We start from the raw sequence: 19,957 nt of genomic DNA, 5'->3' as shown, positions 1-19,957 counted from the left end.
TATGTCTGGGAGGTTGGTACATATCCTCGCTGCCAGGCACCCTTTTATCTCCATATTTACTATGTTTGTTATGTTTTTTAAATTTAATTAAGTGTTTTATTTATTTTTTATTAATGCCCTACTTCGTCATACTACAGTGTCACACAAAAGTTGCAAAAATAGCCGATCTACAAGCTCAAAAGTTGTAGATTTGCTATTTTTGTTACTTTTGTATTTGAATCCTGAAAAGTCACAGTGTTGGACATTTACTAGGTGTGTGTGCTTCCTTTCCCATGCAAGTGGGCATTGGTGTGTGTGTGTGTGTGTGTGTGTGTGTGTGTGTGTGTGTGTGTGTGTGTGTGTGTGTGTGTGTGTGTGTGTGTGTGTGTGTGTGTGTGTGTGTGTGCGCACACGTGCGAGTGAGAGGGTATCGTGTCGTGTGTGTTTGTGTGCGTGTGAATTCACGTGTGTCTTGGTGTGTGGGAGTTATTTCCAGTGGTGTTGGACAGGGCTCCAGTGGCTGTGCTGGTGGGCACTAGTACAGTACAGTATAATTCATTAAGATAGCATTAAGATAGCATGAAGCTCTCCTCGTTAATCACTGCTTGCATAAAAGCTCATAAAGAGACCGGGCATCCTTTCTCCTTCTAAACAGCCTGGCCTACTTTATACTGACACACACTCAATCTCTCTCTCTCTCTCTCTCTCTCTCTCTCTCTCTCTCTCTCTCTCTCTCTCTCTCCCCCCCCTCTCTCCCGCACCCTCTCCCCCTCTTTCCCGCACCCCCTCCCCTCCCTCCCCCTCTGTGTCATTGTAGATTAGATGTCCCATCAATCTCACAGCTACTTTCAAGTCCTTTTAATGATTCAGGACCTCTAAGTCATCATATATATTTAATGTCTCTCTCTCACTTTGACTTTTTCCCCAGTTATTGATTTTGTCACAGTGACCACAGCCAGCTCTCTGTAGCTCTCATATATGACAGAATCAAGATGGACAACTTTTAAAAATCACTCAATCAGGAAGCCATTTTGTTAATGGGGCTTAAGGATCCAGTTGAAGAGTTTTTATTTTATTGTTTTTATTTATGTTTAGAGTAGCCAATTATTTTTTACCCCTTTTTCTCACCTATTTAGTCGTTATGCCAATTGATTCCACCCCACATGTATTGTCACTGCTGTTGTATCCTACTGTACTGACTCACCTACCAGTGAGGAGCCCCCACTGTCTCTCTGCATTTGATGTATGTGTTTATCTTGCATATGGTAAGTTGCTCTGGAGAAGAGCATCTGCTAAATGTCTACATTGTGAATTATAAATGTACTATGTGTGATGTGCTTCCTGTGTGCAGGTGTCATTCATCCAGAACCTTGTGTTCTGTGTAGAACGGGCCTACAGGGTTCCTGACTTTGGGATGTGGGAGAGAGGAAGCAAGTACAACAATGGAAGCACAGAGCTGCACTCCAGGTCTGTACAGAACCACATGCTCCTCCAAGTGGTTGCTTTTTAATGTATCCCGGGTTTTGACGGATCTGGGGAAAACTGCATTTTACTACTGTGCACCTTGGCTATGGAATAATCTACAAAAATATCTCAAATTGGACACAATTAAAGGCATGTCATTGTTTCTCTTGAGAGGCCAAATGGTTCAATAGCTTTCTTCAATGTTTTTTATTGTATGTTGCATATCATCACTGTCGGGCAGAAACCAACTATCTCCATTTTTAAACGATTATCGTCCGATCCCTAACACACACGCACACACACACAAGCAAACGACAACAAAAAATTGCAGTTGCCTGTTGCACAGGTTAAAGAAAGATGCAGTTACATTAACTGATAAAAGTAAAATAAACTAAATCAAATATGCAAATACATAGACGGCACAAAAACACAAGATAATAGCACTTCACATAACATTGCATTGGCCTCTTTTCAAACTTTTCTGTAAGATTTCCTTGCTCTTGGCACTATGACATCAAGTAAGATAAAAATCGAGCTTTAATAATTCCCATTAATGGCATTTCTATTTTGCAGGAAGGTCTCCAAACCTTCGCAGCACTTGTCAAAATGTGTTGCCTTCTTTTTGAGATTAAACGTTATCTTTTTCTGGAGTTAAGTATGAGGAGAGCTCTCTGAGCCATAGGGACACACTAAGGGCCTCTTAATTTTCCCAGCATATTGCTATGCATTTGTTAGCTGCACTCAGGGCTAATCTCATAAAGCACTACGTTTCCCCTTTCAGTGACAGGATTTGAGTAGTCCCCCAATGATAATAATAATAATAATGTTGGATTAGCTGGTATCTTCTCTCCCATAATTATGTCCGTGATGGATGCCTAACTTTGATCAGAGGTGCGGGAGACAACTTTTAGCTACATTTACCCAATCTACAAACTGTCGCATTGAACGATAAGACATTGCGATGAAATTGAAGGGTGGATAATATGTGTATGTGAGTGTTTATGTGTGAATTTTCTTGTGATTCAAGGTATCTTCTGCTGTAAGTGGAGGCAGTTGTGATGACCCGGCACAATTAGAAAAATAGAATAAAATGAAAACTACTGTTAGAAATAATCCAGCTCATTGTTGAGCCATCGCATAGCAAAAATAAATATTGCTTCCTTATCTAAATGGTGAAACTGCTATCGTCCCAAAGGCTGACTTGGAAAATACTTATCAAGAGCCCACAACAGAGCAGCACATTTTAGCTTGAGATTCTACAATGATTGGAGAGGAACACAGCATGGCTCGGTCCTGTTGTTTGTGTGGTTGTAACTGATTCATCATGTGAGTTCAAACTGGCCTCTGTCTCGCTCTCTTTCTCCCTTTCTCCCTTCAACGTCTTCGATAAAGATCCTCAATTTCCTCAGTTTCCTTATCAGGGGAAAGCAGGACTTGACGGTATTGGCAGCAGCTTGCTGAGATCTCCACAACGTAGAGATAACAAACTCAGTGTTGTGAAGAGAGGCTTTCTGATTGTAACAACACATGAGCTGACACCATGTGTAATTTAGACTACTGTACATAATATATGCAGTAACACAGCAGATGGCAAGGTTCTTACAGTTAACTAAAACAAGTAAATAACCGAAAACTAGATGTGGAAAAATCATTTTAGTTAAAGGACCTCTTCACCTTCATACACAGACACACGTGCATATTAAAAATAATCTATTTTTTATTAATACAAGAACAATTGCTTCTATTATAGCATGCTAACTTTCCAGGAAAAGAAAACCTGCATTTTCTACATATTAGCTTGGATTCCCAATCAATGATGTCACTGGTAGGCAGGTTTCTGAACTGTCCACAGTTTTTCTGAACTGTCCACTTTTTATGATGGCTAGATAATCTAGGTCTAGGATATACCTTAACATTTGCCACAAAACTGAGATATTCAAACATCCCCTTTGCTGTTGAAAGTATATTTACATCTGGTTTCCTTTATAACTCTGAGACCAAGACAAAAATGGTACCATATTATAATCAGCATTAGTGAGGACCAATTATATGAAGAGCTCACAACGTGTCAGGTTCCGATGCATTGTTAGCTTATAGACAAGCTATTTTGTGTGTCATTATTTTTAAATAATATAAAAGGAACTGTTTTGGACTAAATCCGTATGGTGATATGTATCAAGTTTAAATTTAGCTCAATAGAACGCTGATAGATTGATGTCATTTCTCTTAATGCATTGATCTTCTGATTCCGTTAACCATAAAACGTTGAAGACCCCTAATCTACATGATTAAAAACCAGACAGTTCCTACATTGATTTGTCTTGGTATCGAGAATGAATGAGTTAGAATTTTTCCCCAATCAGTGATATCAGCATAACTATTTCAGCAGTACATCTTTTTCTCTCAAACTGTCTACTCAACTGATTGCATCATGCTTGGGCTTTTTTTTCTATCCCTTCCTATTTGCTCCTTATCTGCTCTGTGAGTCACTGACAGCTTCCTAACTACACCAAGCGCCTGGTCAGAAAATCAATAGCCTTCCTCAAAGTCCACATGTACACAGCTACTTGCCGAGTGCTGTCACTCACACCACAGAGCATGTAAAAAGAAAAAGAGAGACTACCTAAATGAAATACTGGAGCACTCGACTGGGTGCACCATGCACGTTTTCTTAATTTGCAAGGGTGATGTTTCGACTAGCGTGTTCCTCAGAGTCAAACCGACACTTCGACGCTAGTCGAAATGTCAGTCACACCTGCAAATGAATACCTGGAAGTGCCCATGTATTTTTCTTTTTATTCAATTTGTCTCACTGCTGAGCACCGAGCCCTTCTACCCACAACTGGCTGAAGCGTGTTGGAATAGCATGTGTCATTGTGTATGGATGGGATGATATGAACATTTCATGTCACGATTATTGTGGCCAGAATAATTGCGATTGACAATATTATCGCCATAATCAAAATCTGTTTAAAACTCTTAAAATGCCACTTCTGTTTTCTGCTTCCATGTTCTGGCGGGAATGTTTGACAAAAATAGCAGATCTACAAGCTCACAATCTGCTGTTTTGGTCAGAGATTTTGTGTAGAGTGAAAAAATAGCTTTTTAGATATGCTATCGGCACAATGCTGATGTAGCCATAATATGGCTTCTGAAACACATTTGATCTTTCACTCATAACTATTCTGAAACGCAGTCAAGTTTTCAGTGTAGATTATTATAGGCTAGCTACCTGTCCATGTTCAGTTCTTGGAATTATTCCATGAACACAAGCACAGACAACAAAGAGGTGAAATGAACTCCCATTGCTCTGGCAGGGACCATGCTACTGTTTGGAGAGACGGGGTGTTGAGGTGTGAAGTGGCGTTAACTGCTGTCCATGGTTTCATTAAGTACCAACAAAGCTGCATGCTAGACTATTCCAGCGGTAATATGCATGCAAATCACCCAGGCATTCACAGTCACACCTCTTGATTTGATGTAGCGGGCACAAAGTCTCACGGGCACGCACATGCACGGCAGTGTATCTGTGGGCGTGCGTGTTGGTAAAAAAGGTGGTCATACGCCGTAGCGACGCGTTGTGTTGATTGAATACTTTATTAGACCAAAATGTAAACAGCACGAGGTACTGTACAGTCAGATATTTAGGCTAAAAGGATAACACAGGGGACTTGTTTCCAGGATTTTTTGTGTTATCCTTTTAGCCTAAATGTCAAGACTAGGGGTTGGACGACAGTCGTTATTATCGTTTATCGTGCTAAAAAAACAAAAACTCTCAAGCCGTGTGTGTTTCCTAATGTACGGTGGGTGTGTTATTCAAAAGTGACTTCAGCACAACTCTTGCAGGCTGGCTGGGTTAGCCAGCCACATCCCATTATCATTGATTAAGGCTCTGCTAATGCTGCTACCAACCATGTTCTGATGTGTCAGCAAGTCTCTGGACTTGGACCCAAGTTTAATCACTATTCCGTCGTTGTTGTGTCGGGTGGAAAACTTGTATGTCCTTTTTTGTATTGTTATTTTTAAAACAATTTAAAATAGTGTAAATAGCTGATCTGTGAGCTTGTAGATCTGGTAGTTTCACTGCTTTTGTGGGACACTCTTGTATGATGAAGTAGGACATTAATTTACGAAAAGAAAAAACATTAAAAGTTGAAATATGGAGATTTTATTTTATTTACTTATTCCTCCCAGCTATCCAGGGATGGGTTTTGGGGGATATTTGGGGGGGGGTTGCAGAATGACACTCAAATTGATTCACATTTTGTCCCTGTAGCCGGCCGAGTGCAAAATTCAATACAAGCCTTCTATAGAGATCCATTATCTACAGCCGACTGCAGTCCAGACAGCTCTGTTTGGCTTTTATTGAATAATAACACATAGTTGTTTGAAAATCCTACCCGACTCTGTAGCTCAATTCTAAAACATCTCGATCAGGTAAACGGTGGTAGCGATTTCCATCTAAATTCTTCTTCTTCTTCTTCTTCTTCTTCTTCTTCTTCTTCTTCTTCTTCTTCTTCTTCTTCTTCTTCTTCTTCTTCTTCTTCTTCTTCTTCTTCTTCTTCTTCTTCTTCTTCTTCTTCTTCTTCTTCTTCTTCTTCTTAACATTATTATTATTTCTTAAGCATGGTCATTAGGGATGGGGACGATATGTCACGATTATTGTGTCCTAAATAATTGTGATCGCGGCAAACTAAATATGATTAAAACTCTTAAAATGCCTCTTTTGTAAACCACCAGCATCCATATTTTGGGGGGAACATTAGATCTACAAGCTAGATCCGCTATTTTGGGCAAAGAGATTCACACTCTGCATATCAATACATTTTAGGCCAATCACTTGGAGCCCTGCTAATTATTTGACTTGTTTTCAGGTTTTTATTCATTTCAACAATCCAAGTATAAAAGCATGTTTTTATTTAGATTAGAAGAAAATGGGTTGTTGGGCGGAAGGAGTAGGACGGAGGTAGCCTGGTTCCAGACGAATCTGCCTTTGCAAAATTGCATGCACTTTAGCCCTCGGCAGATTAGGTCTGGCCCCCCTCCATAGAGATTTCATTTCTCTCCCTCCGAAGTTGTGCGGAACCAACCAGGGCCCAGTATCCAAATGTGGGTGGGCTTATCACCTTATTTGGAGCAATGACGTACAAGGAAGCACTGCTCTGATTGGTTCGTACAAGGAAGCACTGCTCTGATTGGTTTAGGTCTAACCAATAGAGTCCGTTTGGATCTTTTTGTAAGCGCCCCTTGGAAAAAAATCTACCAGACTAATATCCACGCAGTGTGTCGTGTGATATTGTCGGCCACGCGAGGCTAGGACGGAGGCTCTACGTCCTCCCGGTGGGGGCTCCTCACTGGCAGGCGAACAATAGGATATAACAACACATGTAAATGTGTGTGGGGAGGAACTAATTGGCATAACGTCTAAATTGGGGTGAAAAGGGTGTAAAAAGTGAAGGGAGAAAATAATGTTGAAAGGGGAGCAACTGTATTGCTAAGTTGGTGGCATTTATTCATTTTCAATAGCAGCTGAAGCCAGGTGCAATGTTTTCACTAAAACCATATTGTTGGAATGGAAATGTTCAGTAATCCATTTCTTTCTTCTGGAAGAAATGTCACTGAGTAGACTACTCATTGTCTGGGTTCTATGTTGGCAGCAAACCTAAAGGTCATTACACACCAGGAGCGACGTGAATAAATGATCCAAAATGTGATCATTTCACATGAAACTTTTATTTTGGTGAAAGCCTCATTCATACAGGTATATCATTTTATTTGTGAAAAATCGACCTTGTTTCGAAAAGTAATTACGTGGCTTCATCGCCTAGTTGTAATGGTGCTCAGTGTGTACTCACAACACAAACGGCAGTTTAAATTAATGTGAATTAATGTGTGGAAGGACCTATAGGCAGAACATAAAACATTCTAACTGTATACCGTACTACAATATTTGTTTTCTTATCGCCAGTCATGTTGTCATCACAATATCTGAAGGGGGGCTGCATGATGTGTTCCTAATATCATGCAGCCCTAATTCCCAACAGATTTGTTGGTCATGCATGTGTCATGTTGTGTAATATGTCATGTTCCCTCTCATTTCAGTTCTGTGGGTTTGGCCAAAGCTGCTCTCGAGGCCATCAACGGTTTCAACCTGTTTGGCAATCAGGTAACATTATGTGAATCTAACACGTGTGTGTGTGTGTGTGTGTGTGTGTGTGTGTGTGTGTGTGTGTGTGTGTGTGTGTGTGTGTGTGTGTGTGTGTGTGTGTGTGTGTGTGTGTGTGTGTGTGTGTGTGTGTGTGTGTGTGTGTGTGTGTGTGTGTGTGTGCGTGCGTGCGTGCGTGCGTGCGTGTGCGCACGCGTGTGCGCGTACGCGTGTGTGTTATCTCCATTTATACAACAACACCAAAATGATTGCGGCAGATGGATAGACAGAAAGCCTGATTTCTAATTCAAATGTGCCGAGGCCCCATTACTGCTCCATACATCTCTGTGATCATGATGATGATGATGATGTGCACCATGATTACGGTTCCGCCGTTGAAGGGAGAGCCGGAGAGATTTAATGAATTCATCGGAAGCCGCGGTGACGGCAACAGTTTAAATGACTGGATAGCATCGGTGTCATTAGCGCAATCATCCCCTCGCCAGATGATTCTCAGATTGTGCTTTAGAGAGTTTTTTATATTGCATAAAAAATTATGTAACCACTTTAACCCTAAGTTATACTTAGTCTGTTTGAAAATAGCCGATCTACAAGCTGTTGTGTGTCATTAGCGCTATCATCCCCTTCCCAGACGATTTCCCAAAGTGCAGAAAAGCAGCAGTGGTGCAGATTGTTGCTTAGAGTCTCTCTCAGACACGCAGTTTGTGTCCTTCAGTGACGTTGATGGATGGAGCCTGCTGATGTTTGCTCCCATCTTTCCCCTTAATCCACTGTGGCGTTGTAGAACATCCATTAGCCTATGCATTTGTTTTGCTCTGTGTGGAGTAGAGAGAGGCAGAGGGAAGAATGGAACAGTCATTATTTATCCGCTATATAAAGCTGTATAAGATAAACCTTTATTGTTCCCCGGAGGGAGATTCAGGTGTCATAGACTGAAAACACAGTAGAGCTAACAGGTAAGAGGAAGGATCAAGAAATGAAGCCAGATGAATAAGAAAAAAAGATCAAGTCAAATACTGAGATGCTGTATCTCTGTGTGAGTGAACATATACATATGTACTACATGTAGTCTATCACATATAGATGTACAGAATATATCTATCACTATACATCTACAGTATGGCCAGAAGCTCTTGTTAATATTTTTAATTGGTTCAATATTTGTAAAACAACAGACAGACTTAAGGTAAGCTCTTTGAATCTTAAGCTTGTGCGCCTCAAAAGTGTTGAAAACAGTGACGTCTGCAGGGCAACAGATGAGCTCTTTGGCCAGAACGGCAGAAGACCTCCCTCCGCTCCAGTGCACATCCTGGGCCCGCTGACAGACTCACAGGCTGTGGAACACAGTTCAGTCAAGGCCATGCTTCCACCGCATTGTAGACAAGAGGTCGAGATCATGAGAGACATAGAAGTGCCTTAGGATCAGCGATGGACAGTAACAAAGTGCATTCATTTGAGTACTGCACTTTTTGGAGTATCTGTACTTTATATATATATATAAAAAATTGTAAACGCATGACTTTCAGTGCACTACATTTCAAAGACAAATAGTGTACTTTTGACTCCACTGCATTTCTAGGAAGGGGAATAGTACCACATGATGAACAATGAACCACTACAGGCTCACATGTGTCTTCTGAATTCTTTAAATCTTTGAATTTGGGGGGAAAATGTCTACATTTCAAAATAGCAATGCATTGATATTAAAAAAGAAAATGTAATTTGTGCTTTTGGATACTCCTATAGTTTTAAAAAAAGTACACCTGGAGTAATATTTGACCGGGAGTCTCAATGCTTTGACTAAAGTACTGGGGTTGGGTACTTCGTCCACCAGTGCTTAGGATAAATTTCAACTGACCCTGAGTTGATTAAAGTCATCTTAATGGGAGAAATATAAATTGGACACAGCAGGCGGACAGGGAATGTGAATTAAATTAGACGGTGTGACCAGGGAAAGAGATGGCTTGCTGAACACCTGTTCCTTTTTTCACTGGTCACATAGTAAGCCTTACTGAGCCATCCCGGCTTGATGTACAAGTATCCCTCGACCGTAATGTACAAGTAGGACCACCTGGACATGATGCTAGTATGTGCAGGGACTTACAATACAACCCTTAATGCGGAGTGCCAAGCAGGAAGGCATTGGGTCTCATTGTTATAGTCTTTGGTATGACCTGCCCGCCCGGGGCATTGAACCCTTGACCTCCCAGTCTCGGGGGACTCTAACCACAAAGCCACTGAGCCGGTAGTCACTGGTCACAAACAGAATGGTATTTTTAAAGTCACATAAAAGACTGACGGGACCCTCTCTGTTGGGAAACATGACGTCTCTGAGTGTACAAGTTAAAATGTGGAAAGGAGGTTTACATCACAGAGAATTAAATTTCAGATGTTGTCTGTGCTTGTAGATCAAATATCATTGATCAAATTAGACACCAATGGCTTAGTTTCTCACTTATTTAGTTGGAGTTTGGTCCATTGTGTAGTACAGGCCCGGCGTTAGAGGGTTGTTTATTTTTATTTTTGTATTTAGTTGTAAACATTTGTTGTGTGTAAATTGTATTAATATTCATTTAAAGTTAAGTAAATGTTCAGTCTTTGGACACACCTAGACACACTTTGCTTCAACAGCAGTGCTTGTGACTGTTTGTAGCCAGTTATATTTCCAGCACACATACATGCATACGCACACAATTCCCTTTGCCAGTAGCCTCCTCTCCAGGCAGTCCTTGCCCCCCCCCCAGCTCCTACTTGTGGTGGTTGGTAACAGCGATGACCCCCGCTCTGTCCCCCAGCAATGAAAGCACCGTTTCTTCATGTTCAACAGGGCTTTAATGTCCCCATTGATCCAGACCTTGTCGCTGGGGAAGCAGCACACTGTAGGCTTTTTGGTGCATCCATCCAGTGTTCTCCTCACACAACCTGATGTACGTAGTCCATAATAATACAATGGGAGAGTCCTTCCAGGTCCTCACTATGGTGGACCCAATAAGTCCCAGTGTGTTGACCTGCATGTAGCACTCCCTCGGTTCCTCTTCCACCTGCTCAGAACACTGCTGTGCTGGTCTGGTGGTGGCGCCGGCGGGCCGCCTGCTGACAACAGGCTTTTATGTTGGTCAAATCCCTATGTAGGTCGTGGTCTGATCCGCCTTTGGAAACCGTAGAGCAGGGGTCTTCAGCGTTTTTCAGGCCAAGGACCAGTTAGCTGAGAGAGAGTTGAAGCAGGGACCCCCCCCCCACATATTGTATAAAATTGTATTGCAGATTCAACTTTTTCATAGATAGCTTCAAAGATTTGTTTGACAACACCGTCATCAGTGTTGTGTAAATGGGTGTTTTTTAATATGTTTTATTCATGTGAATATGTATTTTCAGACATTTAACCACTTAAACCGTCAATACTACAAATTGACCTTTCATTCTGCACTTGGTCTGCTCTGGTTCCCCAAACAAGTGGTTAATGTAAAGAAATAAAAAATAAATAAAGAAATCCTATCACATAAAGATTTGGCGGCCCCGCTGTAGGACTCCGAAGACCGCCTAGGGGTCCCGGACCCCCTGTTAAAGAAGACCCCTGCCGTAGCGGGAAGCTGATGGATGATATATCAATAAATATTCCTTCTTTCACTCTATTCACCCTGGGCAAATAAAGGCCGGGCCATGTGATGAAATGCTATTTTACCTTCATTATGGCCGTTAATGCTTTCTACTTAGCCTGCCTCTGTCCTTTTGATTTGTTCGCTTGCATAAAGGAGATGAGGCTGGTTCAGGCAGACTAATGCGCCCAGCCAGCTCTGTTATGATGAGAAGAAGTTGAGCGTGTGCATTTACGCTACTCTTTGATTGCTTGTGAAATGAGGGGTTTAACGTGGACGGGAAATGGGTTTTTTCACAGCCATCTCAGCTGGTTGGAGGAATGGGTTCGGTACAACGCTACAGTTGTACAGACCAGGCCAACAAAATGCTTTGTTTCATTGTTTCCTTTATTTCTGTATATTTTTATGAAGCAGGATTCTACCAATAGGCCAATATTTCCATTTGCACACAATAAATCTCATCATACTGTATACAGCAGTGGTTCCTAAACCTTTTAGCTCGAGACCCAAGAGGGAAATAACATACTAAATACATTATGAATTAACCACTTTAGCACTATTTCAAAAATTTGGAAAATATCTGATCTGTAAGCTGATAATGGTCACATCGCGACACGTTGTGAGCTTTAGATAGGTAGACATGTCAACATTGCACAAGACACCTCAAAATCGAATTGGCCGACTGCCTTGAATCTTTTCTCAAAAAAAGATGCCCATCGCATCCATCCAGGGATGGAGGAGAGCAAGGCTTTTAGACTCTAGTCTTGTTTTGCAATGCCAACATTCACACCAAACAACCCAGCCATTCATGTGAAAAAATCATGGCTCTTCCCAAATGAACATGGGGCACATACAGCCCTCTTTTCATTGGCTGTGTGGATGAAACATATTTCCCCTGCAATTCCGTGTGTGTGTGTGCGTGTTTGTTTGTGTACACGTGATTGTATGTCCTTGCAATTGTGTATGTCGTGTACTAGCCTCTGTAACACTTCCATCCACTGGTTTTAATATAGTGATCTGTATCAATCTGGATTTCCCAGCGGACTCTCAGCCTTCCCGTAGCAAATCAAACCCCCCTAATCCCCTGAACCCAAACACCCCCACCTCCCACCTGCTTGCGACACTGTTGTGCATTAAATTAACCTCGGCCTATGTGCCGGGTGAGTGGTGGAAAGTAACTGAGTACATGTACTCAAGTAAGTACAATTTTGTAGTAGTTTTACTTTACTGGAGTATTTCTAATTCTCAATACTTTTACTTCTACTCCACTACATCTCAGAGACAAATGTTGGACTTTTACTCCACTACAATAATTTCAAAACTTTAGTTACTTTGTAGATTTTTATTATTATTACACAACACTAGACCATACCAGTGAAGGGCCTTGTTTTCGTAGACCTTGCTGCTTGTTTCTCACGCGAAACCTGGCAACGTGGCATCTCCCATTGTTTGACACATAAACGCTAATAATAAGCTGAGATTTGATGAAATTGAGAAACGGGCTTGACACAGTTAAGTTCAGATGGTAATGGTCAATGGCTGTGTGCAAAACAGAGCAATTGCTCCAGCCAGTGAGGAGAACCGGGCAGCTTCACCACCCACCGACGACGACAGAGGTTTGTCAAATTATAGGAGGATACATTAACCACTTCAGCCCTATACTTTCGGCATGTATACATTTTGAAAACTTTAAATGGGACATTCAGCATAATGGATAAAGTGAAAGTACTCATTTTGGCAAGTACATTTTTGATGCCAATACTTTAGTAAATTATGAATACCAGACTTGCACTTCTACATGGTGGTATTGATACTTTTACTTAAGTAAAAAAGGTTAGTACTTGAAGCACTGCAATGCAATGCCCCGTTAGACTTTACAACCGCTTGCAACACTGTTGTCCATAAAATTATCCTTGGCCTGTGTGCCAGGTGAGTGAGCACGTAAGTGTGGGTTTCATCACCTGTTACCCGTGATCTCTTATCTTTCACAGAGTGTACCAAGATATTGGCTTCATCTCCCCGTGTGTTAAATTGAACGCACCAAGAGGAAGATCGTTCAGGTTTTAAAGCCGTGGCTGTTAAATTGACAGGTCCGTGCACTCGGCGGTTGGACAATCAAATCCTTACTGACTCCACTTTCCTATCCCAGCAGCACTTGTCACCTCCTTCACGTCCAACACATTCCATGATGAAATAGGGCAGGAGGCAGTAAGAAGGCTCTAGGCAGCCTCAATTATTTTACAAAGACAATGTTAGGTCAGGGGTGAAAACAAGTCTCTTACAACTCCCAGGCAACGTGACTCTGCGAGTGAGCCAACAGCGCTTCACCAGTGTTGCCAGATTTTGTGAGAGAAACAAGCGGACAGGTCTATGGAAACAAGCCCAAAAGAAGCGACTAGGTCACATGATCACGCACACAGGTGGTCCCCAGCAAAATGACAGAAAAAAACAGACGCACTTTCAACTGTTTTAGTCTCATAAATACGTATGCTATTTATAACATATCAAAAGTCCTAAGAAATCCCAGTGGTGAAAAGTATTGAAAAATGCTGAAATAGGTGATGTCACAATTTCCCATTGTTAAAAAAATATTTATGCATGTATTTTTTCATCATTTTTTTTGTCAAAAAGGTTCAGTACTGTCCTTAAAGGCATTGACGGCGAGTCAGAGATAACTGACTGTGTTTCAATGCAGGAAAACACCCCAGCATCATTATATAGTGGCTGATAGAGGGGGAAAAATGCAAAATATATATATATATATATATATATTTTAAATTTAGGCTTAATGTTGCCTAGAATCCCTTTAATCAACCAGAAACTGTGTTGGATGCAGTACAGAGTTTGTGCAAGAGGAAATTCATTTGTGTACTGTATGTTATGCATTTTATGTATTTTCTTTTAAATTGCGATCGGGCGATTATGAAACATTCGTGACAGGCCTGAACACAAGCAGATAAGGGTTTGATCACTTCAGTGAGATGGGGTTTGTTCGGTACCGGGTCAACAGAAAGGCCATGATTGACTAACAGCGCTGTTTTCATCCAACATGGGTATGAAAACCTCCTACACTCCACTTCAGGGATACAAGCCTTTCTGTTCCTGAGCCTAGAAATACCAGTTCCAGCTCTGGAATAACAGCGTGTGAATTGTGTAAGAGTTACATCATGGGCCATTATTGATGGAGTTCTGATCCGTGCAGGAGTGAAGGGGAAAGCAGAGGCGTTTTTAAGTGTGCTTTTTATCCTTTTAGCCATGTTCTGGTCGTTGATAGATGTAACACTATTACTATGGGAGTGCATGGGGGTGCTCTGGTGTCCGCTTTGCACACTGTAATTTAAACACACGCGTTAAGGCAGTGATTCTCAACCTGTGGGTCGGGACCCCCAGAGGCATGCCCACATGGTTTTGATGACAGTAAAGTGAATTTAATGTAATACCCAAAAGAAAAAAAAGAAATGAGAAAAGACTGCATTAAAAGTAATAAACAAACCATATTATAAAAACTGGTCAAACATTGGCCAAATTGTCAAATAATATAAGAAAGAGGCAAACATTGTGAAAATATCCAATCTACAAGCTCACAACGCCTCGCGTTGCGAGGTGTTGTGAGCTTGTAGGCTATTTTCACAATATTCATGTATGGAACCAAGGCAAACTAAATGTAATGCCATCAATTCCAAGTGCTTGTCAGCGTGGGGGGTTCACTAGTTCAAATATGATTATTTTGGGGGCTTGCGGGCTCGCGGCCTGAAAAGGTTGAGAACCACTACGTTAAGGTAGGGCTGCACCATTATTTTTGAGTATTAATGAGATCACGATTAGTCATTGAGTTTTGTGACAAAAATATTTTTTATTGCAGTGTCACATAAACATAACACTGCTTTCACGTTCATGTTGTGCTACTGGACATTCCTGCTAATGTGCACATGTTTCAATCAAAAAGAATGTATTCACCTGCATTCTGTGCATTTCAGAACAAAATGTATTCTGAAATGCAATAATGATAATTTAATAACACAACTAAACACTAAATCAACCATGCACTTTTACATTCTGCAAATTAACTCATCTTTGCAGACTTAAATACTGTTTGCATTCACTTATACAACACTATACACCCTCAGCAGTGCTAGCATAGTGCAAGACAAAGTAAGAGTACAAGAAAACGCGCAGAAGCATACCATACTGAACTGCTTGTTTCTGAGCAATTAGTCCGCTGAGCGAGATGAGCGACCAACATGTGCCTAGTTATACATCTTCATCAAAATGACATGTACTAAACATGGCTGTGTTTTCTGTGCTCTGCAGGGCTGCTCCTGGTCGGTGATTTTCGTGGACCTAGACGCCCACAACAGGAACAGGCAAACCCTGTGTTCCCTGCTGCCTCGAGAGTCTCGCTCCCATGTGAGTAACATACACAGTGGACATCCTCAGTGTTCTTTTAAAGGCATAGTATCTCTCTATACCAGCAGGTATGGTGGTGTTTACCTGCAGAAACACACTGCCCTCTCGCTGTATTTTGGTGTTTTCACTGTTTGTTTTGGTTGCCCAAAAACATTCCTGTCTTGTCATTCATTCATTCAGACAGACAGACAGAGCAAACTGGATTTATAGATAACGATGCTTTTACTGAAGATTAATATGAGTTTCCCCTCGTCATTTTATAGATAATCAGTTATTGTCATCGTATATCATAAAGGGTTTGTGTCATTTATCAGTGGCCATCACACTTGCCTGTGATTACACTGACAATGTAACCATCACGTACTGTCATCAGAATTGTTATTGTCTCCGCCAGGCCGAAAGGCATGGCGAGAAAGTATGTTTTACCCCCTGTCCGTCCGTCCGTGTGTCCGTCCGTCCGTCCGTCATTCGATCTGTCTGTGTACAGCTAATCTCCGGCACCGTTGGCTTGCTCGCAGCCAAACTGTGCACACACAGTCCCTGGTTACCAGAGCAGAACCTCTGCACCAAATTTTTCACAGGGGCCTGTTATAGCGCCACCAGGAGGCCGATTTGTGCAAAACACATTTTTTGACAGTACTCCTACAGATTTTGTCCAAAAATCCCACAAATCGGTACACAGTATCTCTATAGTCATTAAACGAAACGGGTCTTCCAGATTTCTCATATTCCATCCTGATTGGCTAAAAATGTCTTCCAAAGTTTGCAGGAGTGCACCGTTTTGAACAAAATGCCTCTAATCATGAACACAGCATGCCATTTCCGTGAAAGTTTGCACGCACATTCCCATTAGGCCGAGGAAGAACTACCATTTGAACATTTTCAAATCAGCCTCATGGTGGCGCTATAACAGGCCGATTCGTATTTTTACCTATAATTGAACCGATCTGTGTAAAACTTTGTATGCACACTCCCTAGAGGTCAAGGAAAAACCTTTGCCCTGCATTTTTCACATCTGCCTTTTATAGCGCCACCAGGAGGCCGACTTGTGTAAAACACATTTTTTTATACTACTCCTTCCAATTTTATTCAAATTTCACGCAAATCGGTACACATGATCTCTATAGTCATGTGATCACGACGGATGTGTTTGATTTTTCATATTCCATACTGATTGGCTAAGATTGACATCTAAAGTTTGCATTATTGGCTTGTTTTGAACAAAATTCTGCAAATCATGAACGCACCGTCCAATTGCGCTCAAACTTTGCACGCACATTCACACTATGTTGAGGAGTAAATGCCACCCTTTTAACATTGGCCTGTTATAGCGCCACCAACAGGTCTAATTTAGCGAAACACATCATGAATGCAGTCAGTGTCCGATTGTCGTGCAAGGCCTAAGAAGAAATGGCACCCTTTTCACGTTGGCCTATTATAGCGCCACCAGGAGGCCACAATAGCCTACCTGACCTGGCGGAGACCTGTGCTCCGAGGAGCACTTTTTCTAGTTTACTTTCTTTTTTTCCTTCTACACCAAATCTCCTCACCGGTAAATAGCAGATCTACAGTTTCACACTGTGACTCAACATGACGCATTGTGAGCTAGTAGATTTGCTATGCCCGCCGAATGTTACGCCTATAGGGATGCTAGGTTTCATGTGGTTAAATATCATTTTGTATAGGTGATGAATCGGTGAGGAAGATGAACTCAAGTTGAATAAATTGTCTCTTTTGGTTGGAAACCTTGTATGTCCAAAACCTTTCAGGAAATGGAGAAAAAAAGAAAATGGATCCAATGTAGTTGTTATTTAGTCACAAGCTCTTGTTATTACTTTGCATTTGTTCAATATTTATAAAACTCACACACACACACACACACACACACACACACACAGACTTAACCACTATCAATTTCACTTTCTAAATGTTTCAGAGATAGGAAAAATAGAAGATCCACAAGTAGGGATTCATATACAAAAAAATACAAGAAACATAAAAAGTTGAAAATGGAGATACAAGGTTTCTGCCCAACAGCGGCGATATACAGTATAGGGTCCTCATTTGAGGGTCCAAGGTAGACAGTACATGAGGTTCAAGACCTCTGCTATACACTAATACAATAGTCAACCAAAAAGGAAACACATTTTTAAAACATCTGAAAACAGTGACGTGTTCTCTTCATAAAAAATACACGTCTGCCTTAAATCAGACTGATGTGTGTAAACAGGTCCTCGTTAAAATAGTCTGAGAAAGGAGTTAATTTAGTCTGGGAACCTTGTGGAATACCCCATGAGGTTATTTTAAGTAGAGGGCTGCCTTATTTATAAGCTATAACAAGCTGCAAAATACAAGCTTGTCAGCCAGATGGAGCTCTGACCTCTGAAAAGGTTAATTGCTCCCGTCTCTGCAAGTTGCATGAATCAAACACTCAAACACAGTGAAATTAGATAATATATTTAGATGCTTGATGTAATATTCCCCATCTGACCTCTTAACACGGCAGCCGAATGGCTACCGTGTTAAGTGGTCAGATGGGTGGGCCGTGTGCATTTAAACAGCATGTTTATTTTAGTGATCAAGCAATCGAATGTATTACGGCTTGGATCAGTGGAACTTCCATCTGTATCACAATGAAAACTCACTGTTCAGGGTATTAAAGATAAAATACCATCACATTTTATTTTTTTGTTTACATTAATTTGTGCTATCTAACAAATTAAATGTATCTAAATTAAATTTTAACCACGCGGTCAAGAAAATAACATGAGATCAAATAACCACGGTATGTCTGCATGGTCGTCATATCGTCATATCTTTTGCCAATTATTTGGGGGCCCACTTGCAATACCATCGTGACCATCCAGTGGGCCCTGGCTGCTATAGAGTTATTGAAGAATGAAGGCTGGAGAGACGGTGTACAGCTATATCCTGACACTACATTTCCATTTGGTTCCACTTCATTATTCAGTTGAAAGTGTTCCCATTGCAGCTGTTTTTTGGAGATGGGGCGTCACTGAAGAGGGTGTCCTCAGTGATTAGTTCATCCGCTGTGCAACACTGAAACTCCCAGATATAATTTCCTATTTCAGTAGACTGTGGCTTTTTTGAATAGCTTGACACTCAGCCTGAATTTCCATTTCGCTTCACTTAATTATTCCTGGGAGTCTTTTGCTTCAATAGTAACATTAATTTGATCCACTGTAGAGCCCCACACGGCCCCAAAACTCCAGCCCTGGCCTGGCCCGGCCCGACCTTGTCCTGTGGTGTCACTCCAAGCCCAGCCCGGCCCCCAACCCGACAAGAGCTTGCAATTTATCTGCCCGAGAACTACTGTACCTGAGACCTAACTCAGACCAAGGGTCTTGAGGTCTACTGACCAGTCACTCCTTAAGGTCCCAGCAACAAAGTTGAAAACACGGGGAGATAGATAATTTTCCTTCATAGCGCCCACACTGTGGAACGAGCTGCCACGCCATGTTAGAGTGTCTCAAACCCTGTCTGTGTTTAAATCATGTTTGAAAACTCACTTGTTCTCCTTGGCGTTTGAAAATTCAGCTTGAGAAGCTGCTGCTTCCCCCAGGCATTGTGTCAATCGTTGTCTTGTTTATTGTGTGTGTTCTCTTGTTTATTTTAGCATTTTACTGAGTGTACAGCACTTTGGTTCAACACTGTTGTTTTTAAATGTGCTCTATAAATAAAGTGGATTGGATTGGATTGGATTGGACCAAATCAGTTTAAAGGGACTACACCATGAATTTTAACTTTTCCTTCTTTTTTGTGTGTTTTTGGTCTCCCCTACCTATCTTCTATCCCAAAAAATACCCCAGTTTGAACACTCAGGCTTTCACAGCATATCTGGGGTTTTCTGTAAATTGGTCTCAAAACAGACCAAACTGATTTTCACCCAGACGTGACGTCACGTTTGGGACAATCCCTCCCGTTTTTACCGTTCGTTTTACTTTTCCCACACAGAACCAGAAGATAACATGCATACAAACTGGCTCAATAGTGCCCCGTGCCAAACAGGACAATGTGGTATTGCAGGTGAAAGTGCTTTATAAGCCAGAGAGAAGTTAGTTGGAATTAGTATATCTGAGGCTTGATTTAGGCTCAAACCTTTTGAAAAACGTCTGAGGGACATAAGCAATATGATATTAAATATTAAATATTTTTTTTTAATTCATGGCGTAGTCCCTTTAATCTTTCTCTGACGTGCTCTTTCTCTTATCCGATTTTGATCTGATTTTTTTAAAGACATTCAGCCTTTGCCTACAATGGAGAGCTGTTCATATTTAACAACTTTGGTGTTAGGTGTGGAAATTATATTCCAAGAAAATATATT

At 41.3% G+C, this 19,957-nt stretch overlaps 1 protein-coding gene across 3 annotated transcripts in view; it reads left to right on the top strand.

The window, feature by feature from the left end:
• The window catches only part of phkb (phosphorylase kinase, beta), a 131,907-nt gene that overhangs the window by 35,865 nt on the left and 76,085 nt on the right, over nt 1-19,957 (top strand). For all 3 annotated transcript variants that reach the window (XM_084044494.1, XM_084044495.1, XM_084044496.1), the window contains exons 7-9: nt 1,331-1,446; nt 7,546-7,609; nt 15,517-15,612. In XM_084044494.1, coding sequence (XP_083900620.1) covers nt 1,331-1,446; nt 7,546-7,609; nt 15,517-15,612 — 276 coding nt within the window. The remainder of the gene's footprint in view (nt 1-1,330; nt 1,447-7,545; nt 7,610-15,516; nt 15,613-19,957) is intronic.

This window comes from Gymnoscopelus microlampas, assembly GCF_963454915.1.
Source record: "Gymnoscopelus microlampas genome assembly, chromosome: 1".
In the NCBI taxonomy this organism is placed as follows: Eukaryota; Metazoa; Chordata; class Actinopteri; order Myctophiformes; family Myctophidae; genus Gymnoscopelus; species Gymnoscopelus microlampas.
This window is presented reverse-complemented; position numbering and strand designations above follow the sequence as displayed.